General features: G+C 38.8%; 1 protein-coding gene across 9 annotated transcripts in view; it reads right to left on the bottom strand.

Annotated features, from left to right (window-relative positions):
* TCF12 (transcription factor 12) overlaps positions 1 to 27,010 on the bottom strand; it is a 402,065-nt gene that overhangs the window by 224,840 nt on the left and 150,215 nt on the right. For 2 of the 9 annotated variants that reach the window (XM_070054250.1, XM_070054251.1), the window contains exon 5: positions 16,959 to 17,020. The exons of the other annotated variants lie outside the window; for them this stretch is intronic. In XM_070054250.1, coding sequence (XP_069910351.1) covers positions 16,959 to 17,006 — 48 coding nt within the window. In that variant the 5' untranslated portion in view covers positions 17,007 to 17,020. The remainder of the gene's footprint in view (positions 1 to 16,958; positions 17,021 to 27,010) is intronic. 9 annotated transcript variants of the gene reach the window in all.

The raw sequence follows: 27,010 nt of genomic DNA, 5'->3' as shown, positions 1-27,010 counted from the left end.
AACACAAGGGAAATGTGACTATACTAAGGGAATGGCTATAGGACAAGGAAGGAATAAAAGCAAACAAGCAGCCACTAAGAAAGAGCCCAAGAAGATCAGTCAATGGGACTTGTAAATAATTTCTATGTCAATTCTGTAAAATGAAGGACATGAAATGAGATTATTAAATATGAAACAATCATGGTATACACTTCAAATCAGTAAGATTCTGCTAATAGAAGAGAACAAATTTAATCCCTTGCAATTCCTAATTAAGATTTGAATTCTGTAAAATGGTTTTAACATGAAAATAATCACTGAGATTTTTAAATAATGTATAAAAATACACATTATAAGGATAGAGCAACACTAGCATAATCATCTACGATACTAGCTTTTGTAGCCACATCATGTTACTGACCACAAAAACATCTCCAAACACACCCTTTAAAAATCACTGTTCCCACATCATGCTGAGTGAAATAAGCCAGTCCCAAAGGGACAAATACCATATGTTCTCCCTGATCGGTGACGACTGACTGAACACCAAGAGGGAAACCTGTTGGAGTGAGGTGGACACTATGGGAAACGGTGGCTTGATCAGCATAGCCCTGACTGTTAATGAACAACTTAATACATTATCCCTCTTAGTAGTTTTTTTATCTGTTCTACTTAATATGACTGGTTTAGTTCTGTAATTGATGCACAGTTATTCTTAAGTGTTGAAAATTAACTGAAATGTGATCCCTGTTGAACATGGGAGTGGGAATGGGAGAGGGAAGAGATGTATAATTTGGGACATGCTCAGGCTGACTTGCCCCAAGTGGTGGAGTTGGAAGCATACCAGGGGATTCCAATTCAATCCCATCGAGGTGGCATGTACCAATGCCATCTCACTGTTCCAGGTGATCAATTTCAGTTCACAGTTGGTCATGGTGGAGGGACTGGGAGTCAAAGGGAGCACATAGACAAGTCTAGTACCTGCTAATGCTAACGGATGGAGTAAATAAAGGGGAGAGTGATCCAACATGGGAAGTTAGATACTCAGCAGACTCATAGAATGGCAGATGTCCTAAATAGCACTCTGGCCTCAGAATCAGCCCTAAAGGCATTCGGATCTGGCTGAAAAGCCCATGAGAGTATTTCAGGCATGGAAAGCCAAGACACTCTGGCAAAAGATCTCTGTGAGTGAGATCCCAGTGGAAAGAACAGGTCATCAAAGAAGGAGGTACCTTTCTCTGAAGGGAGGAGAGAACCTCCACTTTGACTATGACCTTGTCTAAACAAGATAAGAGTCGGAGAACTCAGAGGGCTTCCATAGCCTTGGAAACTCATGACTGGAGCATGGGGAGATTACTGATGCCATAGACAGGAGTGTTAATTGGTAAAGTCAACAACAGGAGTCACTGTGCACTTACTCCACATGTAGGATCTCTGTCCTTGATGTGCTGTACATTGAGATTTAATGCTATAACGAGTACTCAAACAATATATTTCACTTTGTGTTTCTATGGGGGTGCAAACTGTTGAAATCCTTACTTAATGCATGCTAAACTGATCCTCTGTAAAAAAAAAAAAAAAAAGAAAAGAAAGAAATTATCAATTCCCAACTTGACTCTCACTGGGATTAAACATGACAATAGGTCTGCCAAAAAAAAAAAAAAAAATCACTGTTCCCACCTTATGATAAAAGTGAAAAGTACTGAGATTAATAATATATAAAATCATAATATATAACAACATATAAAACTGCTTTTGGAAATAATATATAAAATTGCTATTTGGAAAGATTACAAAAATAATTCAATCATATATTTAAAATTTGTTTGGGATGGGCATTTGAATTAGTGGCTAAGATGTGGTTCCAGACTATGAGCTTTGGCCTGACTCAGCCCTGGGTTTTGCAGACATTTGGGGAATGAACCAGCAAACATAAGCTTGCTCACTCTCTCTCTCTGCCTCTCAAAAATAAATACTATAAATTATACTTTAACCCTTAAATCTTAAACAGTTCCATCTATGCATACATAACACTTCATAAAAGTTTTGATAATATGAAATGTGTTCTATAAAATTAAGTTTATACTTTTTTGTATATTCATTTGTATTGCAGGAACTTAGAACTGCTAATCCCAGCTGTGGGTATGACAACAGACTCAAAGAATCCATTAAAGTTGCCTCCATTTTTAAGCTAACCTAAACAGTGCTTAAACCAATCAAATATTTTATTCTATCCAAAAATCTCATAGCTAATGTTTAAAACAATTTTAAAAATTTATTTTAGTTAACCCATAAATCAAGTGTAATCATGACAGGACATCTCCAAGTTCAGAACAAATATAAGACTTTTCTAGTTATTTCTTCACTTGAAAATCATTGTGTAATTCCATTTTCAAAGATTCTGATTCTTTTACTGGCTCAAATGGAAGGGGAGGGAAAGGCTCTTTCAATGTTTACTTTCTCAGAAACACTTTCCCTGATTTTAACAAGATCAAATCAGGTAAACTCCATTTGTGTTCCTATAGCAATGAGCATTTCCGTCATAGCACTGCTCACACTTGTTGAAACTGCCTATTTAATTAATTATGCACTTAAATTATAATTATCTGGTATAATTGCAATTGTACAAATGTAGAATTTTTGTAGCCAGACTGGCGGGCATGGATTCCATCTTTCCACATACTAGCTGTGTCACTCAGAGCAACTTAATCTTTCTTGCTTCAGTTTCCTTATCTGTGAAATAGGAATGATAATAATACTACCTTCATGCTCACAGGTTGCTCCAAGATGATTAAATGAGTTAATACATGAAGCACTTAGTTTCTGGCACACAGTAAGCATATAATACATGCTAGCCATTATTATCATCCTAGTTGGAGACTGTCATGTCTTACATATTTTGGGAAAACAATCACCTTTTCCTTTTTTTTTTTTTCTTTGACAGAGTTAGACAGTGAGAGAGAGAGAGACAGAGAAAGGTCTTCCTTCCATTGGTTCGCCCCTCAAATGACCTCTATGGCCAGAGCTACGCCGATCCGAAGCCAGCAGCCAGGTGCTTTTTCCTGGTCTCCCATGCAGGTGCAGGGCCCAAGCACTTGGGCCATCCTCCACTGCACTCCCGGGCCACAAAAGAGAGCTGGACTGGAAGAAGAGCAACTGGGACTAGAACCCGGCGCCCATATGGGATGCCGGCACCTCAGGTGGAGGGTTAACCTAGTGAGCCATGGCGCCAGCCCCAGCAGTGACCTTTTGTTGTTGTTGTTGTTCTTTTTTAAAACCACATCTTCAGAACAATGCCTGACACATACATAACACATGCTCAATAAATGACAAAGGGAAGGGAGATTTTTTTTTTTTTATTTGACAGGTAGAGTAATAGACAGTGAGAAAGAGAGACAGAGAGAAAGGTCTTCCTTCTGTTGGTTCACCCCCAAATGGCCGCCATGGCCGGCGCTGTGCCAATCTGAAGCCAGGAGCCAGGTGCTTCTTCCTGGTCTCCCATGCAGGTACAGGGCCCAAGCACTTGGGCCATCCTCCACTGCCCTCCTGGGCCACAGCAGAGAACTGGACTGGAAGAGGAGCAACCGGGACTAGAATCCGGCAGGGAAGGGAAATTTGGCTGTAAAATCTTTAAACTGCTTTGGAGTCTCAAATACTATAGAGGTTCCACAGAGTAACTATTAGAAAAGAAAGCAGATAAAGTAGTAGGTCAATCTAACTGGATTACCCCACTTATCTCAGGCTTATGGTCTCCAAAAACCACAAGATTTCATACCAAATACTGAAATTATATAGCCTGTAAATGGCCAAAGCCAGTAGTCAGCAGTCAGTGGCCATTAAAAGCTCTGGAGGTTATACCTCGAGCAAATAATTAAATGGATATTGTTAAAAGTAGGAATATATGAAGTTCAAAAGAGAGAAAAGTGTCCTTATCATAACTACTTACTTCTGTGATAAAGTACCAAATTAAATATCTAGATAAATGAGGTTTATATCCTTTGAAACAAATCCTGGAATGGACTCTGCCTCTCAGGTAAACAGGCCTATGAAAAAGATGCAAGCTGACTTGATCACAATGGTAGGTTATCTGACAGCAAGTACTGTGTCTGTGTCACTCACTGCTCTATCACAAGTGAAGAGCACACTAATGGGCATGCAGTAGATGGACATTTTTTAAATATAATTAATGAATGAAAAATTTTAAATGCCATGGTTAATAAATCAGGTCTACATGAAAAACTATCTAACATTCAAATTTTTTTTTATTTTTTATTTTTTTTTGACAGGCAGAGTGGATAGTGAGAGAGACAAACAGAGAGAAAGGTCTTCCTTTGCCGTTGGTTCACCCTCCAATGGCCGCCGCGGCTGGCGTGCTGCGGCCGGTGCACCGCGCTAATCCGATGGCAGAAGCCAGGTACTTATCCTGGTCTCCCATGGGGTGCAGGGCCCAAGTACTCAGGCCATCCTCCACTGCACTCGCTGGCCACAGCAGAGAGCTGCCCTGAAAGAGGGGCAACTGGGACAGAATCTGGCGCCCCGACCGGGACTAGAACCCGGTGTACCGGCGCCGCAAAGCGGAGGATTAGCCTATTGAGCCGCGGCACCGGCCAACATTCAATATTTTAAGTTCTGTAATCCTTATCTTAACAAGAAGATGGATTTTTGTCATCCAGGTATATAAGTTACTAAAGGGCAAAAATTGTTTTTTCCTCTTTTTTGATATCAAGAGATTAGCACAAAATGTTGCACATATTAAATGCTTAAATGTTTGTTGAGCAGAATAACCTCTTCAGGTAACTTTTTATTCAAGAATACTAAGAATTAGTTCCATAGAATTATTCTAACCCAAGACTGAAAACCAAGACTTGAACTTGCATGCGAAAGAGGAAAAGGAAAATCAAAAACTTTTCGATATGGAAATGTCACTCAGAAAACATCGTGGATACATGACATACTGCTTTGCAGAAGGGCATAAAGGACATCTGAACACGAAACCCCCAATGATCACCTAAAAATTTCACGTTTAGTCCTAAATTCAGCCCATCCATGTTTATAAGTTTATGCAAGTAATTAATAATGACATCTGTTAGAAGCAATCAGAGTTGATGTTGTCTTTCCCTGGTCTACAGCTATGCTGTGTTTTAAAATCTACAAGCAGAACACCTTCTGAGCATTTACCTATTTATTCTATATGAAGAAAAATCAAAATGCCTCCAGGTTTCATAGAAAGTATACTAAAATAGGAAACACAAATACTAAATAGGAAACTAAAATTGGATACACAAAAAATATACTACTATAGCCAGTAATGCCATATGGGTGCCAGTTCGAGTCCCAGCTTCTCCACTTCCAATCCAACTCTCTGCTAATGCACCTGAGAAAGCAGCGGAAGATGGCCCAAGTCCTTGGGCCCCTGCACCCACGTGCGAGACCTGAAAGAAACTCAGGGCTCCAGGCTTCTGCATGGCACAGCTCCATCTATTGGGGCTACTTGGAGAGCAAACCATTGAATGGAAGCTCTCTCTCTCCCCCCTTCTAGTTCTGCCTTTCAAATAAAAAATAAACCTTTAAATATAACACACACACACACACACACACACACACATATATATATATAAAACTGATGTTAGTGATGATAGAAATTTAAAGCTCTAAAAACATGCAAAGGTCACATTTATTTTACCTACTGTACAGATGAAGACAGACTGTAACTCTGCCTTTCAAATAAATGAATAAATCTTCAAAAAATACATTCAGATACTATGTAATTAGAATTAAAATGTTATTTCCTAAAACGTAAAATTACAATCTAATTCAGACATCTAGTTCACATCAATACCACTTTATCATAATTAAATTTGTACCCAATACAAACTTTCCTGATACTTGCAAAAAACTAGTAGACTAGCATTACTTTGGTAATCAGCAATAGCTCATAGTATTCCCATTTTTTATACACCCTCTAAGGGAGTCAGGAGGTGTGACATTTTAATACTAGGTTCATAGTGGTATAAAATGAATGATCTATGTGACTATCATCAGCACCAATACTTGAAATGCATTCTCTTTACTTCCTACCTGTCTGCCTTGGGTTCTTAAGTCTTCCATGAATAAAATTAACCTGTATCAAAGATGCCACCAGGTCTCCTTATTAACACTTGTTGACAGTGACTTTTCTTCTCTAAATCTTTTTTCCAATTTTCTTGTCTATCAAACTTTGTTTTTATCTGTCTTTTCACATTAAAGAGATAGCATGCATATGGAAGTGTGACAATGCACATTGTAGGAGTTGGAGTCCCCAGCTTGCTAAATGCAGGTTCCACTTCTGTACTCTGGCTGCTTGCTTGCCTGCTATGCTCCCCTGGAATTTATGACCTTCTGCCCCTCACCAGCTCCCCTGGGATTTATGGCCAGATGCTTCCCGCCAGTTCCTCCCCGTGCCATCTCCTTTGTGTGGCCTTCCCGCCACATAATGTATATAGTCTTTACATTTAAATGAACCAATGAACATGTTAGGTCCCAATACCTTGCCATATAGAGAATAAGAAGGCAATCTACGTAGGAGATGACCTGCACCCATGTAAGTATGAGGCTATAAAAACCTCTTATGCAAACGAGAGGGCCTTTTGCCTGTGCACTGCTTAAGGGCTGTGTGCGGGCAGGGGGTCACAGCCGGCTGGTAACAGATAAACCTCTGCTTTTGCATTTGTGACTGTGCCTTGTGCATCGATTGCGAAATACGGACTCAACAACATGTACACATGTGTATTGTTTATCAAATATGGTGCTAGTATACAAAAATGAATCAAAGAGTCTTTGTCTTTTATCAGCTCAGTTTGGAGGAGAAACAATGTCTGTACAAATTTTAATAACTGAGTAACCTTTCCATGAGATCTGGGCCTGAGCAGTGCCACCTGACTACTTATAGGGCTTCATGATTATTATTGGATTCCCTATTAATCTAAGGGACAGGATAGCATGCACGGTCAGTGAAATTTCAAAAGAAGTCAAGCCAGTCTGCCAATTTACAAGTCAAACTTCCTGGGTTAAGCATGAAAAGTCAGAAGATTTCAATATTTCAGCACACCTTCAAATGGGAACATCAAAAGTATAATGAGCACAGCCAACCAGGCAGAAAAAACAGCATTCATATTTGCTAAAGACGCCTGATAGTAAAATGAAACATCTTCATAACTGGAAAACAAAAGCATCAATAAGCTCACCACTGGTGGCATCATTATTATCAGCAATTATCTTTTACTGAGTACCTGCTATGTGTCAGCACTGTGCAAAGGGCTTTCATGCAGTATTTATTATACCAGGTAAATTAACCTATATATTTATTTTATATTATTATATATATTTTATATAATATGTATTATATATTTAACCTATATATTTAATGTCTCATTTCACACATGAGGAAACTGTGTCCTAGAGAATTTAAGTGTCTTTCCTCAAATCAGAGAGTAACAGGGAAATAATTTACTTTTTAAAAGATTCATTATTTACTTTGAAAGTCAGAGTTACAGAGATAGAGGGACAGACATAAGTAGAGAGATACTGCGTCCACTAGTGGACTCCTTGAGTGGCTACAACGACCAGAGCCAGCAGCTTCTCATGGGTCTTCCATGTGAGTGGCATGTGGCCCAAATACTTGGACCATCTTCTGCTGCTTTTCCCAGGCCATTAGCAGAGCTGGATGGGAAGTGGTACAGCCAGGACACAAACTGGTGCCCATGGAGGCTGCTGGTGTTGCAGGTGGCAGCTTAACACAGTACACCACTACGCCAGACCCTAGGGAAATCATTTAAACTCAGGCAGTATGACAGAAGATTACTCTATGTCAGCCCATGAAATTTTTTGATCCCTAGTACAAGAAATCTGTCAACAAGATAAACAGATAAACACAGAGTCATCACCATTAGGTTAGATTTTTCAAGGTCTCAGGATCCTTTTGTGCTCAGGACCCCCTTAGACTCTTCCAAAGAACAAGAATCCCAAAAAGCTTTATGTGAAACATATTCATTGCATTTACCATGTTAGAAAGTAAACTTAAACAATTTTAAAAACGTAAGAAACAAGAGCACATATTTCTTTAACTGTGAGGGCAAAGACACTGTCATTTTTCATGTAGCCTCTGGAAACTCCACAATGCAGCCAGAAGAGAGTAAGACTGAAATAGCAAATAATATCTTAGTGGTATTATGAAAATAGTCTTAACTATGCAAACACTCTAAAAGAATCTTAGGAACACCTAAGGGTCAAGGTAAACTGCTGAATCAGACTATGTAGTATGTTTCAAAATATATCATGAAATTTCAATACTACTACCTTTTCAGAATCTAAAAATTTTGGTTCCAAATTATTTATTTAAAAAAGAGGTCTCATTTCAGAGATGAGGGTAAGAAGACTTGGAGAAGCCAAGGAGCATGCTTAAGATCACAAGGCTAGTTAGTGGTAGATACCTAAGCTTACTACATTTAAAAGGAGTTCTTTAGACACTGATTCCAAAATATAAGAAGCCAAGTATTTTCAGATGGTTGGTATTAATAAAAGCAATTGTGCAATAAGCAAATATAATATCAAAATTCCAAAGATCTCTTGAAGAAGCAGTACTTTCGTCTGGTGTAACTATGTAGGGCCCTCAGTTCAACAACTCAAAGTAAACTGAATCTGGCCAACAATCACGAGAGTTTGGAAGTAGTTCTTTATCCATTCAGTTCTTCAAACAAGACCCCAGCCCTGGTCAAGATGTTACTTAGAACTAGAGACCCTAAAACAGTATCAAGCTAAGTAAGCTATGCCAGATTCTTCCCCCAAAGATAATATAATAAATGAGTTATTTATTTATTAATAATTTGAAAGGCAGAGAGACAGAGACCTTTCATCAACTAATTCAACCCTCAAATACCCTAACAGTGGGGGCTGGGTCAGGCCAAAGCCAGAAGTCTGGAACTCAATCTGTGCCTCAAGGGATCCAAATACTTGAGCCATCATCTGTAGCTTCCTAGGGTACATATTAGCAGGAAGCTGAAATCAGGAGCAGACAGGGGCACTCAAATCGAGGCACTCCAAAATGGGATGCAGGCACCTTAATCCAGTACCAAACATCAGCCCCTAATGGTATTTTGATAATCAAGAGGTAGCTAATATACACATTTAAAAGAAAAGAAGGCAATATCATGAACAAATTCATGTCAATAACATAAAACTAGATGAAACAAATGACATTTTAAAAACGGTCTAATAAAGCTCTCTAATAAGAAGTTGCTAACTTAAATAGACCTTTATGAACAAAATCAAAATTTCAATTAAGAATCATCCTCTAAAGAAAACTATAGTGAGGCTGGCGCTGTGGTGCAGTGGGTTAAGGCCCTGGCGTGAAGCGCTGGCATCCCATGTGGGTGCCAGTTCAAATCTCGGCTGCTCCTCTTATGATCCAGCTCTCTGCTATGGCCTGGGATAGTAGTAGAAGAACTACTTAAGGAAGAAATAGTAACAATTCTAAAAATTCTTCCAGAAGTTTGAAGAAGAGATAAGATTACTCAATTCATTCTCTGAGGCCAGCATTATCATAATACCAAAATCTGACAAACGCAGTCAAAGAAGAAAAAAAAAACCAGATGTCCATATTACTCATAAGCAAATTCATAATACTTTAGCAAGAATATACAGTAAGGATAAAGTGTAGCAACTCGATTCTACTTATTCCAGGAATGCAAGGTTGTTTTAACATTAAAAAAATATAATTCCAATAGCAACATAAAATGATATAAACATTTTCAGAGATGTAGGGGAAAAATTCAGCATCCATTTTTGTTGGATATTCTCAACAAGTTAAGAATACAAGGGGACTTTCTCCATCCAATGAAACTTATATCTAACATGCTTACCTGCTTCCCCCAATGGCAAAAAGGCTCTCCACTCCTGTTACATCTATTCAGTATTGTACTAGAAATTAGAACCATTTCAATATGGCCAAAAGAAAAGTAGACACTGGAAAGGAAAGTTAACCTGATATTATTGGCGGATAACATACTATAGAATTGGGAAATCCTTCAGAATGCAAAATAAACTACCATAATTAACAAGTGAGTTTACCAAGATTGCAGAATACAAGATTAGTTTACAAAAATAAAATGTGGTTAGATATGAACTAGAAGTTTCAAAACATGCAATAACAGAATCAAACTTATGAAATATTTAGTTGATAAACTGAAAAGAAGATATTTAAGACTTACTAAAACTATAAAAACTTTACTGGGGCTGGCACTGAAGTGCTGGCATCCCATATGGGTGCCAGTTTGAGTCCTGGCAACTCTTCTTCTGATTCAGCTCGCTGCTATGGCCTGAGAAAGCAGCAGAATAGGGCCCAAGTGCTTGCACCCCTGCACCCACATAGGAGACCCAGAAGAACTCCAGGTTCCTGGCTTTGGATCCGCCCAGCTCCAGCCACTGTGGTCATTATTGGAGCGAACCAGGGGACGGAAGACCTCTCTCTCTGTCTGTAACTCTACCTCTCAAAATAACTAAAATGTTTATTAAAAAAAAAACTTTAAGAGAAATTAGAGGCGCCAGCGTAGAGGCATACTAAGTAAAGCCACTGCCTGTAATGCCAGCATCCCATAAGGGTGCAGGTTCGAGACCGGCTACTCCATTTCCCATCCAGCTCTCTGCTATGGCCTGGGAAAGCAGTGGAAGATGGCTCAAGTCCTTGGGCCCCTGCACCCACGTGGGAGACCCAGAAGAAGCTCCTGGCTCCGGATCAGCGCAGCTCCAGCCATTGCGGCTAACTGGGGAGTGAACCAGCAGATGGAAGACCACTCTGTCTCTCTCTGCCTCTCTGTGTAACTCTGACCTTCAAATAAAATAAATAAATCTTTGGGAAAAAAAAAAGAAGAAATTAGAGAGGTTTAAATGGAGAGATATGCTATACTTGTGGATTAAAATCTCTCAAATAGATCTATAAATTCAACAAAACATCAAAATCCTGGACAGCTTTTTAGAAACCAATATGCTAGTTTCAAACATATTAATTTATATGCAAACAACTTAGAACAGTTCCAACAATTATGAAGCAGTCTAACAAAGGCAGAAGTCTTATAGCACTTCATAGCAACATTTAAAAAAGGTTTGTTCATTTGTTTGTTTGTTTGAAAGGCAAAGTTACAGAGCAAGGGGGAGAGAGAGATTTTCCATCTGCTAGTTCATTCCCCAAATGCCCAAAACAGCCAGAGCTGCGTGAGAAGCCAGGAACCAGGAGTTTCTTTTGGATCTACCACAAGGGTGCAGGGGCCCAAGCACTTGATACATCCTCTGCTTTCCCAGGTACTTTAGTAGGGAGCTGGGTTGGAAGTAGAACATCTGGGACTCAAACAGGGCCCAAATGGGATGCTGGCGTCACAGTCAGTAGCTTTAGCTGCTATGCCACAATATTGGCCCCGATATCAACATTTTTTAAAACACACAGTAATCAAGAGAGTATGGTACTCAGCCGGTGCCATGGCTCACTTGGCTAATAACAGCCTGCAGTGCCGGTACTCTAGGTTCTAGTCCCGGTTGGGGTGCCAGATTCTGTCCCGGTTGCTCCTCTTCCAGTTCAGCTCCCTGCTGTGGCCTGAGAAGGCAGTGGAGGATGGCCCAAGTGCTTGGGCTCTGCACCCACATGGGAGACCAGGAGGAAGCACCTGGCTCACGGCTTTGGATAGGTGCAGTGCGCCAGCGGTAGCAGCCATTTGGGGGGGTGAACCAACGGAAGAGACCTTTCTCTCTGTCTCTTTCTCTCTCACTGTCTAACTCTGCTTGTCAAATAAATAAATAAATAAATAAAGAGAGAGAGAGAGAGAGAGAGAGAGAGAGAGAGAGAGTATGGTACTGGCCAACTGGGAAAAAAAAACATCAGATGGAAGACCTCTCTCTGCCTCTCTTCTCTCTGTGTAACTTTGACTTTCAAATAAATAAGTCTTTAAAAAAAAGAATTTATAAATTACAACAGCTTATTAAAATGGAGAAATTCAACAACAAAGGAATCTAATTTTAACAATACCTAAATATTTTGAAGCACAGAACTACTTGTGCACTGTTAATTAATATCCTATTAACCACAAGCCAAGAAACTATGATCTTAATCAAAAATTTTATTTTACTTACTAGTAACCTGAAACCCAGAATAAATAACCCAAGTGAATAGGTACATTTGTCTAATTGGTTAACTTTGAAGCTTAAATCCTCTTTCCTTGTATTGCGAAAAAAATTATCATTTTTCACCTGGTATATAGTACGTCCTGGAGGTTTATAAGCAAGTATTCTATTTCTGTGCTTCTACTCTCCCTAGGCCATCCTTATCATAACTGTTATCATCCTACAGTACAACATTCTATTTTTCCCATGAGAATCAATACTTTTGCTCACAGAATATGGACTAATCATTTTTGTTTTTGCCCAACTGATTCCATTAACTGGAAAACAGTGCAATCATGATAAATGTTTTATGAATGTAAGGAGTGAAAGTAAAATGATTTTCATATTAACAACCCATAAACAAGAATACAGAAGGACAAGAACAAATTGCGAAACTCCACAGTAGGAAGACAGATACCAAAGAAAAATGACCTAGGGGAGTAACTTAGGGTTAAGAGGAAATCAAGAATAATAGTTACATGGCAAGAACTCAGAAAAGTACAATCACTAAGACATAATAGTATCCAGAATAAAATCAATTGAGACGTAATAGTATCCAATGTAGCTAAGACAGTCACATGCTGCATGACAACAGATCAGTCAACAAGAAACCATAGAACTCCTATGACAGTAATCCCCTAAGATTATATAGAACAGAGGTGATAAATTCCTATCTAGTGAATATACAACTAAAGAAGAGGCAAGAGAAAAGGAAACAGAAGAAAAATAGGATCTCCCAAATAAACTCAGTGAAGGGTCTAATTAGAAGCTTTTGAAGACTTTTAACAAGGTCCTTAAAAGGTTTTTAAAACAGGGACTACAGCACTGACAGGTTTCCATTAACAGGGAGGAATATGCATGATGTATTATCTGCTTACAAGCAAATCTTTATTTAAAAAACAAATCAAGTAAAGCACTAAGAACATATTTCTGAAAAAAGTGATGCCTTCTGAAAAACAGCCTTAGGCAGGTCCTTCAGGAAGCACCCAAAAGAAGGCATTACCATAGAACAGCTCCATGCCTATTACTGCCACTAAAGACCTTCCAATGGGATCAGATTTCAGAGGTGATCCTGACCCTAGACAGGCCTAGGCTGATAGATGTGCTTGTGTCTCAGCTTCTTACAGAAAAAGTTCAAAAACTAAAAAGTTTTTTAAGATAGAAAAAAAAGCACACATAATAAGAATATAAAGAAGTATTTTTGTATAGCTATATGTTTAAAATTACTATTACAAATGAGTTCAAAAATTTAAAAATTTCTCATTTATAAAGTTAAAAAGTAAGATAAGATAAGATAAGACTAATTACTGAAGAAAGAAACATTATTTAAATAAATTGAGCATCGCCTGTGGCTGGCACTGTGGTACAGAGGAGTTGAACTGCCCCTTGAGAGACTGGCATCCTGCTTCAGAGCCCCAGCTACTCCATTTTCCAATCCAGTTTCCTGTTACTGAACTTCAGAAGGCAAAGGATAAGGACCCAAGGGCTCACACAGAGACCAGGATGGTTCCTGGCATGGCTTCAGTCTGACTTAGTCCTAACTGTTACAGCCATTTGGAGTGTGAATCAGGGGATGGAAGATTCATACTCACTCACTCATTCATTCTCTCTCTCTCTCTCCCTCTCTCGCACACACACACATATTTTGACTTTCAAATAATCTTTTAAAACAGTATTCAGTGTCACCTAAGTGCACAGCATCTATAGTCTACAGTAGTATACAGCAAAGTCCTAGGCCTTTACATTCACTCAACACCCACTCACTGATTCAACTAGAGCAACTTCCAGTCCTGCAAGCTCCATTCACGGCAAAAAAAAAAAAAAAAAAAAAAAAAAAAAAAAAAAAAAAAAAACCAACCATTATATTTTAGCTTTTATAATCCTATGCTTTGGCTGTATCTTTTCTATTTTTAAATGTTTAGATATGCAAGTGCCACTGTGTGAGAGCTACCTGAAACATTCACTGCAGTAACATGCCATACAGGTTTACAACCTTGGAGTAATAAGCTGTATCTCATAGACTCATAGACTAGCATGTATAGGCTACCCCACCCAGGTTTGCTGAAGTATGCTCTTTCATGTTTGCACAACAATGACATTGCCTAATAACACATTTCTCAGAATGCATCACTGTCCTTAAGTGATGTGTGATTTGGTACAAGACAGCTGGTATTTTAATGCTTAATCATGAAATACTTTCCTGTACACTAAGAACACACTTTACTCCATTCAAAAAGCAGCATAATGATTATGATACAAAATCCCACTAAAATAATTATTTCATTAGAGAACATGAAGATTTAAGCATCAATTCAGTATACTAAAGGGAAACACTTTCACTCATTATTCTCAGAATAAAATATTAAGAGCATATGACCGGCTGGCGCCGCGGCTCACTGGGCTAAGCCTCCGCCTTGCGGCGCTGGCACACCGGGTTCTAGTCCCGGTCGGGGCGCCAGATTCTGTCCCGGTTGCCCCTCTTCCAGGCCAGCTCTCTGCTGTGGCCAGGGAGTGCAGTGGAGGATGGCCCAAGTGCTTGGGCCCTGCACCCCATGGGAGACCAGGATAAGTACCTGGCTCTTGCCATCGGATCAGCGCGGTGCGTCGGCCGCAGCACGCCAGCCGTGGCGGCCATTGGAGGGTGAACCAACGACAAAGGAAGACCTTTCTCTCTGTCTCTCTCTCTCTCACTGTCCACTCTGCCTGTCAAAAAATAAAAAAAAAAAATAATAAAAAATAAAAAAAAGAGCATATGACCACAAAAGTGTATCATAAAAGGAAGTAATACGTATTGATCATAATAAGCCTTTGGCAACTATAAACTCTCTTAGGTCTCGTATTATTTACCTTATGGTAGAATATCTTTCTGAACAGTTTTGAGGAACTGAAGTCTCCTCTTTTCCTAGAATATATGCATCCATATTCTTTACTGCGAAATCTGGGTTGCCTCATTTCTTTTTCCCAAAAATCTCCAAATTCCAATATCTATAATGCAATGAATTTTTTCTACAGTTTCAATTAATAAACAGTTTACTTTTTCTGGCTTACAGAACTTGTTGGGCATTTAAAATTATTAACAGACTGTCAACTTGCTCAAGACACACTCCAGGAATTCACAACTGCTTCTCCAAGAAACACCCTAGATTTGTAAAATTCCTTACACTCTTTTCAATCAGAATAGACATGGAAGTATTCACGAGACCACATATAAGAAGTGGGATAATTATGGATTCCAGATACATACTAGATATTTTATATAACCTCAATTTAATTCTTGCACATTTATAAGACAATTCTCTCTGAAGATGAGAAATCTGAGACTCAGAAATTAACTGTCTTATCAAAGGCCAAACACAGTGATAACACTTGGAAGCAAAGCAATATGACTCATTATATGGCTCATGTGTTTTCATGTGTAAAATGTGAATAGTATTTTTATTAGAAATGATCATCATGCATTTTCTGTAGCAGCTGTCCTTAAAGTCCTGGACAAGAACAAATAACAACTGTTTTGGGGACACTTTCATATTTTGGTAAAAGGACATAGTAGAAAGTAACAAAGTTATAAAGTCTGGTTATTAGTTCTACACATATAATTATCTGTAAGTTATTTGCCTTCTCTTGCACCTCAATTTCCTTTAAAATGGGAAGGATTTTAAAAATTACTTCTTGAGGCTGACACTGTAGCATAGCAAGTTAAGCTGCCACCTGCAGTACCAGCAGCCTATTTGGGCACCAGTACAAGACTTGGCTGCTCTACTTCCTATCCAGCTCCCTGCAAATATGTCTGGGAAACCAGTGGAAGATGGACCACTTTGGGTCCCTGCACCCTCATGGTAGACCCATAAGAAGCTCCTGGCTCCTGGCTTTAAACTGGCCCAGCTCCAGCTGTCATGGTCATTTGGGGAATAAACCAGCGGAAGGAAAACTTTTCTCTCTTTGCCTCTGCCTCTCCCTCTCCCTCTGTAAATCCTTTCAAATTAAATAAATAAATCTTAAAAAAATTACTTCTTGGCAAGCTGGTATGAAGATCAAAGCAGACAATATGTAAAAGTGAAGTTTGTACACTACTGTAAAAAGGCTAGTTATATATTAATATAAATAAGCTAAGTGGGCCTAAAACTATGTTTAGGTAGAATCTACATTTTACTCTCATCTAAGAAATCTAAACATAAATAAAAATACTGAAGAGGCTGTCAAGAAAATAAGACCTCAACAAATACAAAAGGAGCATAAGAAATTCCAAGACTATGCTTTGATTTTGACATGTTAACTTCATGATGTGCACAACAAGAAGGAATTGCAGAGATCAGATAAGTCTTGACAAGGATGTTCACAGGCATACAAAGTTAAGTGGAAACACCAGTTAGCGACAAAAAGGCTTTTACCAAAATAAACTATGGTAAAGCGTCTCAATAGCTGTTGTCCCTAGGAAGAATGCTCAATATGAAAATATGGAAGCGTTAAAAGAAAGAGGGAAACAAACTGATCATTACGTAATTTCTTTTTATCACTTTAAGTATTTGCTGGCAAGAGACCTAAAGGTGCCCATCATCATAACCTATTTTTCCTTTTCCTTAACCAAGAACATTTAGGTTATAATTTGTAGGTAAGTGCTGCTTTGAACACAACTAAGTATAATAAACAACAATTTACTGTCATAGGTTTTCTTCTAACTTTAAAATATACCCTTTTCTTACCCACAGTTTTCTACACATTGAGAACATTCAGAAGGAGCAGTTACATAACAAAACAGATTAATGGGAACATAGATGCAATATATAGAAAACACTTACTTTAATTTTCTGTCCCTTCTGTCTTGCTTTGCTATTTAACTGCTTCATCTCGTGTTTTGTACCTGAGATCAAGAGGCATAAAATACTATTTCAAAATTGTGTGTCCTTTCTAATTATATTTGAACTCCTAGCAACTATAAATTCTATACCTTTTCCCCTTCAAAAATAAACACATTAGCAAATAGTAAACAATCAAGAGGAAATATCTATAATAAAGAGAAGAAAGGAACACTGAGGGACAATGAATAAAAGCTATTTTAGTTATTTTTTTTTATTCACACAATTAGATTTCCCCATTTGTAAGAAAAAGTATTTATCAAACTCAAAACAATCTAGTAGTTATTTAATACAACCACTTATCACAGCCTAAGTAAAATACATGGAGTTTCATTTAGGGTCATCATTCAGGTGGGAGAAGGGAGAGAAAGATTATGATTTTATATTTTCCCCAGTTATTTAGTTGTGGCAGTTTAAAAGCTTTTCCCTTATATTTCTTTAATTTCTATTTCTAATACTCTGCAGTATGGTCCTTTCACCCTAACCCAAGTATTATTTCATCATGAATGCTCATGTATTCATGATAGACTAACACCTTTCCAGATCATCCTATTTCACTTTGGAAACATACTCCATACCATAATATATTAACCTTCATAAAATATCTCCCTGTATTTTAAAAAAATCTATTTTGGGGGGTCAAGGTTGGGGTACAGTGGATTAAAGCCACCACCTGTGACCCGAGCATTCCATACTGAATTGCTGGTTCAAGTTCTAGCTGCTCTGCTTCCAACCCAGTTCTCTCCTAATGTACCTGGGAAAGGTGCAGAGAACGGTCCAAGTCCTTGGGTTTATGCCACCCATGTTGCAGACCTGGATGGTATTCCAGGCTCCTGGTTTAGGCCTGGCCTAGCCCCAGACATTGCTTCAGGTTAAACCAGAGGATGGAAGAAATCTCTCTCCTTATCGCTCCCTGTCACTCTGCCTTTCAAAAAAAATACTCTTTTTAAAAAAATCTGTTTTTAAGCCGACGCCGTGGCTCACTAGGCTAATCCTTTGCCTAGCGGCGCCGGCACACCGGGTTCTAGTCCCGGTCGGGGCGCCGGATTCTGTCCCGGTTGCCCCTCTTCCAGGCCAGCTTTCTGCTGTGGCCCGGGAAGGCAGTGGAGGATGGCCCAAGTGCTTGGGCCCTGCACCCCATGGGAGACCAGGAGAAGTACCTGGCTCCTGCCATCGGATCAGCGCGGTGCGCCAGCCGCAGCGCGCCAGCCGCGGCGGCCATTGGAGGGTGAACCAACGGCAAAGGAAGATCTTTCTCTCTGTCTCTCTTACTGTCCACTCTGCCTGTCAAAAAAAAAAAAAAAAAAAAAAATCTGTTTTTAATTGGTTCTCTACTCCTCAAAGGACAGAACATATTTCTTCTGCAGAAAAATTACCTTCCTTATCTTGAACTATTCACCTACAAAGGAAGCTTAATTACTGAGTACTGCATTTTGTGATTTGGGTCTTTGTTGTGGCGTTCCCATCATTCTACATTCCCATAAAGTTGTCCTTCTTTCAACTCCATTAATGCAAGTATGTCCTATCTGTTCTATAGTAATCTACTTGAACACTTCTTCTTGTATTCAATCTTTCCTGACTATCCACAGCAATTTATTTCTCTTCTGGAATCTTGAGATAACCAATGAAATTTTTTAGTAATTAATTATTTACTGCCTAATTACAGCTTCTCCATTCCTGTCTTGAAAACATTTAACTCTTGGCCGGCGCAGTGGCTCACTAGGCTAATCCTCCACCTTGCAGCGCCAGCACACAGGGTTCTAGTCCTGATTGGGGTGTCGGATTCTGTCCCGGTTGCCCCTCTTCCAGGCCAGCTCTCTGCTGTGGCCAGGAAGTGCAGTGGAGGATGGCCCAAGTGCTTGGGTCCTGCACCCATGGGAGACCAGGAGAAGCACCTGGCTCCTGCCTTCGGATCAGCGCGGTGCGCCGGCAGCAGCGGCCATTGGAGGATGAACCAACGGCAAAGGAAGACCTTTCTCCCTGTCTCTCTCACTGTCCACTCTGTCAGTCCAAAACAAAAAAAAATAAAATAAAATAAAGAATGCATTTAACTCTTTAGCTAAATATAACTTATATTTCTAAGTGTATTTACTGAATTCTAAGATACACATTTATTCACTTCTAACATTACAGAAAACGAATGAATTTACAAATCTTAAAAATAGAGAATCCAGGTAAGCACAGACTGCTTAAAGCATGATTACATAAACATCCTTATTTACCAGGTGGCTCTCATGTCACTGTGCTCCACTGAGGGAAGAAAACAATAGGTTCCCTCTGGCTGTAGATACTCCCCAAGGCTTTTGTGGCCAATTGTGAATGAACTACCCACCAGGGTCCTCCTCAAAACTCCAGTCAGTATAAACCTTACTGAGGTCAAAATGACCTCTGTGTATTTTGTATAGACAGGAATCATGGTTCTATTATCCCATATTGAATTCACTATTACAAACTATGGAGAGGCTCTTAGCTAAGCCCATCCAAATGAATTAAAGGATACTGAGTACTGCTAAGAATGGAGAGAGCACTAAGCAAAATTAAAGTTCCACAGGCATATCTGGAATAGTCTAGAAATTCCAAGAGAAATGACATTAATCTCATCCAGACAAGCCTATAGAATAATTTTAGTTTCTATAGAATCAGAAAGCTAAATGTTTACTTTTATCTATTTTCCTTTCCCTTCTCAAATTTCCCTATCTATGGCTTTGTTTATAAACTCCAAAGACTAGAGCCCCACATCAATCCTTGCACTCTCATATTTTCATTTTCCATCTAACCTGGTCTATCAGGTTGCTGTCTTTGAGTGTTTCTGACAATGGTCTGTGAAATGACCACTGCCAGTGCTTTTTAAAATAAACTGAAGCCTCACATCCATTCACTTCCACAGGAAGTAGGAGTCACGGCATGTATTAAAGCGAAAGGCCTCAAAATATACACACTATTTACACTTTAGTATATGTGCTGCCGAAGCAAGCACACACACTATTTACTCATTTTTTTTAAATTTTTATTTATTTATTTTTTGACAGGCAGAGTGGACAGTGAGAGAGAGAGAGAGACAGAAAGGTCTTCCTTTGCCGTTGATTCACCCTCCAATGGCCACCACGGCCGGCACGCTGCGGCCGGCGCACTGCACTGATCCGATGGCAGGAGCCAGGTACTTCTCCTGGTCTCCCATGGGGTGCAGGGCCCAAGCACTTGGGCCATCCTCCACTGCACTCCCTGGCCACAGCAGAGGGCTGGCCTGGAAGAGGGGCAACCGGGACAGAATCCGGGGCCCCAACCAGGACTAGAACCCGGTGTACCTGCGCCGCAAGGCGGAGGATTAGCCTAGTGAGCCGTGGCGCCGGCACTATTTACTCTTAATAAAAAAAAAAAGTCTGCAGTCATTTTGTGCTGAGTTATACACTGAAGCTAAATCAAGTATTTTAAAGTCAACTCATTACTACATAAACGGCTTTCCGCTTCTCCACTAAGAGGTGTAAGTCTGGACCTTAATTATTAGTACTCTACTTCTATTAATAGAAAGAGATAAAGAAGGAAAAAAAGATGGAGGTAAAAAGAAGTAACTTCCTTGTAGAAAGTAGGAGTGCCAGAAACAGAATCCAGACAACCTGATTTTAATGTTAAATTTTTTTTCAAGATTTGTTTCATCTATTTGAAAGATACAATGACAGAGACAGAGGGAAAAGACAGAGAAAGAAAGCTTCCATCCATTGGTCCACTCCCCAAATGCCCACAATAGCTTGGGCTGAGCCAGACTGAAACTAGAAGCCTGAAACTCCATCCAGTTTTCCCACATGGGAGGCACGGACTAAGCAGTGGGGCCATCTTCCATGGCTTTTCCAGGCACATTAGCAGGGACCTTATTAGAAGTGAACAGCTAAACTGTTGAAATCTTTACTTCTATATACTAAGTTGATCTTCTGTATATAAAGATAATTGAAAATGAATCTTGAAGGGCCAGCACAGAGGCTCACTAGGCTAATCCTCTGCCTGCGGCGCCGACACCCTGGGGTTCTAGTCCCGGTTGGGGCGCCAGATTCTGTCCCAGTTGCTCCTCTTCCAGTCCAGCTCTCTGCTGTGGCCTGGGAGTGCAGTGGAGATGGCCCAAGTGCTTGGGCCCTGCACCCGCATGGGAGACCAGGAGGAAGCACCTGGCTCCTGGCTTCAGATCAGTGCAGTGCACCGGCTGTAGAGGCCATTTGGGGGTGAACCAATGGAAGGAAGACCTTTCTCTCTGTCTCTCTCTCTCTCACAGTCTAACTCTGCCTGTCGAGGGGAGGGGAGGGCAGGGGAGGGGAGAGGAGGGGAGGGGAGGGGAGAGGAGGGGAGGGGAGGGGAGGGGAGGGGAGAAAATGAATCTTGATAAAGAATGGTATGGGAGAGGGACTGGGAGATGGGATGGCAGCAAGTGGGAGGGAGGTTATGGGGGAAAAGCCACTATAATCCAAACGTCGTACTTTCGAAATTTATATTTATTAAATAAAAGTTTAAAAAAAAGAAGTGAGCAGCTGGAACTTGAACTGGCACTCCAATATGGGATGTCAGTGTCCCAAGAAGTGGCTTACCCCACTGTGCCACAATGCCAGTTCCAATGCTCAAGCTCTCAAATTCTACACTCCATGTGCTCTACCTTATAATACATATAGTTGCTAGGCAATTCTTTTAATCAATTATATCCCACATCCTCTTATCATCTGCAAGATATTCTTTCTAATCACCTTTTTCTTCTTCCATTCTTTGAGTATATGACAGAAAATTTAAGACAGGTCTTCTCTGAGTTGGGAAATACAAAAGAAATAATCTTAAAAATTACTATCATTAAGATTCATAATATCTAAGTTATAAATCAGAGGCTATTATCAAATAGTCATTTAGCCTAGCCAAATTTAAAGTATATTTTGTAATATATAGCACAAATCAGAACCCAGCTAAATTTCAAACAAGTCTCAGTTTTCTCATTATGAAATAAGGGAGCTAGATATTATGTTTTGGTAATGACATACCTTTGAGTTTTGAAAAGTCTACAATACTGTGAAATTCAGAGAGATGAAAGAGCAAAAACGTAAATGACTGCTTCAGTCTGTAAACTGTATTATGGATGGTGGAAATTTAGCAACTTCTTAAAAAAAAAAAGCAACCAAACTCCCTGATTACTGCTTCTTTTCCAAAAATAACTACCACAATAGATTATATATAAACCTGAAAATGGTCATGAACAAAATGCCAACTCCTGATCACTGATAGTGTCTATATAAGCAACAGAGTTTATATATATGGAAACATAACAATGGAAATGCATGGTAAATTTTTAGACATTTGAAGATAACAGTGGTAATAATAGTAATAACAACTTTCATTTATTGTATCAATAAATGAAATAAAATAATGCACTGCTATTATTATCTTTCAATTTCATCAATACCCTGCAAGGTCATAATTTTAGGAATGAGAAAATTGAAGCACAAAGAGGTTAACTAATTTGCCAAGGATGACACAGTGTAAGTTTCTAAAGCCTGTAATCTTAAATACAATCCCTTTCTAAGCAGAATCATCACTCAAAACAATAAATCTGGTCAGCACAGAAGAAAGCCTTATTACCATTAATACCATCACCATCTACACTTAAAGCTTCATCATCTTAAATCAACTCAATCTCCAAACCTAACTACTCTAGCAAATCTAAGTATTCTCTCCAATTTGATCATATTCAGCAAATATGTATACAGCACTCATTATGTACAAAGCATTATACCGGGGGGCTTCAAAAAGTTTGTGGAAAACAAAATTAAAAGGTAATTTTATTTTTGGTGCAAAAAAAAAATCTTGAAATCCATGCAATGCTGTCTCACAATGCATATTTTCTAGGAACTAACATTATGAAATAGCCCTGTGCAAGACAGAGACAAAAATTTTTATAACAAAGTTTGGTAAGAATAGACTTTTACTTTCCTAAAAAGGAAACAGATAATTGAAGGAAAAGGGAAATAGATTTTCTTTATGTCCTCTAAAAATCTACAAGAAAGGAAAGTACATTAGGCATGACTGGGTCGGTAAAAAATTCTCATTTATTACACATAAATCTAACATATTTGCAGATGTATTCATTGATTTAAATGTGTGGATATTATATACAGATCGAATGGATACATTGTGAGGTATACAGGTTTAAAGTATCATTCACAGATCTAAATACTTTACATATACTGTTTCATTTAGTGCTTACAACAACCTTATACAGTGGTTACCACTATCCCCATTTCATAGATGAATAAACTCAAGTATAGTGAATTTAATCAACATGTCTGGAATCACACAGGTGAGTAAGGGACAAAGCTAGGATTCATACTCAGGCAACCTAGTTCTAGAATCTAAACATTATCCTCTGATGAGGAAAAAATAGTTGGAAGCTAGAATAAACTTTGAACACTGTGGTAAGCAAGAACAGTCAATACTGTCTGGCCTGTATGCCTGGTGCATATGATACGTAGAAACCATTTTTTGCTGTGGGAAAAAAAAAAATAAGGGAGGGTGGAAACAAACTCATTAACTATACCTCTTTCCCATGTCCAAACTACCCGAGGTTTTAATTGCTCGCTTTGCTCTCTGGTGCTTTATCTTGATCACCACTTACACAAGTTTCTAAAAATGGAAATGCTACATACATCACAATTCTGTTTTCATCTGTTCATGTGTATGTCTGTGTTGTTCACAGGTGGACAGGAGGTCAGAAAAGTAGACACCAGCACTCTAACATAGCTGAGGCCTACTGGTACAAACCAAACATCAGAACCTACTAACAAACCATGTACATTGCAAACACTTCCCTTGAAAAGCTGTTAAGTAATTTCTTTTTTCTTTTTAAGGATTTATTTATTTGAAAGTCAAGAGTTATGGGGCGGGGGAAAGATCGAGAGAGACAGAGATCTTTCATCTGCTGATTCACTCCCCTAATGGCCAAAACAGCCAGGGCTGGGTCAGGCCGAAGCCAACAGTCAGAAGCTTCTTCCAGGTCTCCCACATGGTGGCAGGTGTCCAAACATTTGGGCCTTATTCCACTGCTTTCCCAGGGCCATTAGTAGGAACCTGGATTGGAAGTGAAGCAGCCGGGACATATACTGGTGCCCATATGAGATGCCAGCATTTCAGGTGGCAGCTTTACCTGCTTCACTACAATGCCAGCCCCCTTCATAATTTCAACCTATATGATTCTGTGTAACCTAACACATATAGTAATTTACAGTATAAACAGAATTCATGTGGCACATATCATTTTATATTACTTTGAAAATGTTCTCCCTTGTAGTTTTGAGTTGGAGGCAGAAAGGAAAGAGAACAACTCATAGTTTACTCCAAGTAAGTAAAAAGCACGTGTTTAACTCCACCAAAATACTCATTTTACAAGTTTTCAAAAACCCTTTTTTGCATGGCTCACTAAGCATTTTCAATTTTTTTTTTTTTATTTTTTGACAGGCAGAGTGGACAGTGAGAGAGAGAGAGACAGAGAGAAAGGTCTTCCTTTTGCCGTTGGTTCACCCTCCAATGGCCGCTGTGGCTGGCGCACTGTGGCCGGCGCACCGCACTGATCCGAAGCCAGGAGCCAGGTGCTTCTCCTGGTCTCCCATGGGGTGCAGGGCCCAAGCACTTGGGCCATCCTCCACTGCACTCCCTGGCCACAGCAGAGAGCTGGCCTGGAAGAGGGGCAACCGGGACAGAATCCGGCGCCCCGACCGGGACTAGAACCTGGTGTGCCGGCGCCGCAAGGTGGAGGATTAGCCTAGTGAGCCGCGGCGCCGGCAGCATTTTCAAATTTTAAAAGAAGTTAAAAATTTTTGTATTCAGTAATGTTACTGAAAATGAAATTATTGTTAATGCAATTTTCTATGACAGAAATGTAATATTTACATATATAATATAATATATAAACAGATTTCACTCACATCATTTCTACAGAATTAACTACAATTTCATAAAGTTTAAATTGACTTCATTACTTCATTAATATGTCAAATCAGTGTTTTTAGCCATATCAATATTTATGAACTTCAACTGAGATTCTTATTAACAAAATTTTAACCATCTATGCTTATGGAAAAAATGGTCAAGATGGTGAATGGTGTTTAACCATGAAATCTTAAAAATAGCTAACCTTCCGTAAAGGAGTGTTGAGGGAAGCTTCAAAAATAACCATAAATATCGCCTGGGCAGAAGAGTACAGGAGAGAAATAGTTTGGAATTGGATCCAGATTTTTGTAAACAACAACAAAGAAACATAACTTCTTTAACTGGCTCAATAAACCCTCAAGTTCAGACTGTGACCAAGATAGAAGAAAGGAGATGAGTCAAAGAGCTGATTTCAGTGGGAATAAACATAAAACAAGGTACCACTGACTCTCTAATCTATTTGATCTCTCAACAGACAGGCAAGAATATTATGTGTTTCAGTGGTAGGCTGATTTTTCTTAAGTAGAAAACTAGCTTACTATTGAATCAATCTGACTTCTCACTACAGACAATACATATTGAAAAATAATAATAAATAAGATTGAAAAGCAGCATTCCACATTTGACCTTAGACCAAACAACAAAACTCAAAAGTAAGATATGCTTTGGATTCTATATCTGGAGGCAAACTTAATTTCAAGATAATTAATTACATAACATGTTTTAGATATATTATTATGTTGTTTTCTCCTAAAATCCTATATACTACTAAAGTTGAAAAAAACTGATAGCTTGAAAGGGAAGTAAATATAAGGTACCAAGGGATCATTGAATGCATGTGAACAAATAGCATGTTATGTATACAGGACATAATAGTAATGGTAAGAAACAACACATTATGAGTTCCCTACTCTTCTAAAACATAATCAGGAAATGTGCCTCTCCTATTTAAAATATTATTGAAAGAACTGGGAACTTTTAAAGTGGAAAGAAATTTGGACATGACCCCAAGACAAAATAATGTAAACAAGATTAAACATCTAATTCATGTAGAGCTGACAGTAAAAAACAAATCTTGAGATACCCAGCACAGGGCTCTTTTAAAATCCAATTTAGTTTTCTCAGTCACTGATTCCCAAAAGGGAAACACAAAATCTCAGGTTTAACAGTCGTACTATACAAGCTTCTGAATTTCATTTGACTATCCAGTTCTTTTCAAAACATTTTAAATAAATTAAACAGGTTACAACCAACTATAACAAAACTCTACATTTTATAAGGTACTTGAACTCAGCATTTTTCAATGCAAAACACTAATCTATATACTGAGAGTATTCAGTTTTCCTTCCACTTCTTAAGTCAATTTGCTACTATGTTTAAGTACCTATAAATTTTATGCCTATCTTCTCTTGATTAATTCTAACAGAAATAAAAGCCTATTATTCATTTAAAATGTTGGCCTTCAGAAAAGTATTTGTTAACTTCACCTAAGCACAGTGTTTAATTTCACTGCAATGTTTTGATCTAATTTTCCATCTCCTAGTCTCATTTTATAAAATGTTTGGAATTTTTTTTTTTTTTTTTTGCTGAAAAAGGCTCTAACCTTTTGACCTTTCAGAGCCCAGAACTTCAGCTCAGTCCTATTTCTCTTAATTGTCAAACAAGAAATGTCATCTGTTATGTCTCTTCTGATATGCTTCCAAGATAAAGGGCTACTGTGTTCCTGATATAAATGGCTAATGACTGCTGGAGGATGGGGGTGCTCAAAGTTTGTGCTTTGAAAGCCACTGCCATCTCTCAAAAAAACAAAGTACAAAGAAAAATGGCTACATAATTAGGAAGAACACCTAGTGAAGCACTACAACTCTTACAACTTTAGTAAAGAGTTTTGTAAGCAGTCCAGGTACAGAAATAACACTAAGAGTATTTGTGTAAATATAGCAATTGTAATCAATCCCCAAAGTATGACAGTATATGTTAAGAATTAAATCTACTACAAAAGTACTGAGTAGTCTACTTTATTTCCAAGAAAATACGTTAATCTTAAT

The sequence above is a fragment of the Oryctolagus cuniculus genome, chromosome 12 (assembly GCF_964237555.1).
Source record: "Oryctolagus cuniculus chromosome 12, mOryCun1.1, whole genome shotgun sequence".
NCBI classification, from domain to species: Eukaryota; Metazoa; Chordata; class Mammalia; order Lagomorpha; family Leporidae; genus Oryctolagus; species Oryctolagus cuniculus.
This window is presented reverse-complemented; position numbering and strand designations above follow the sequence as displayed.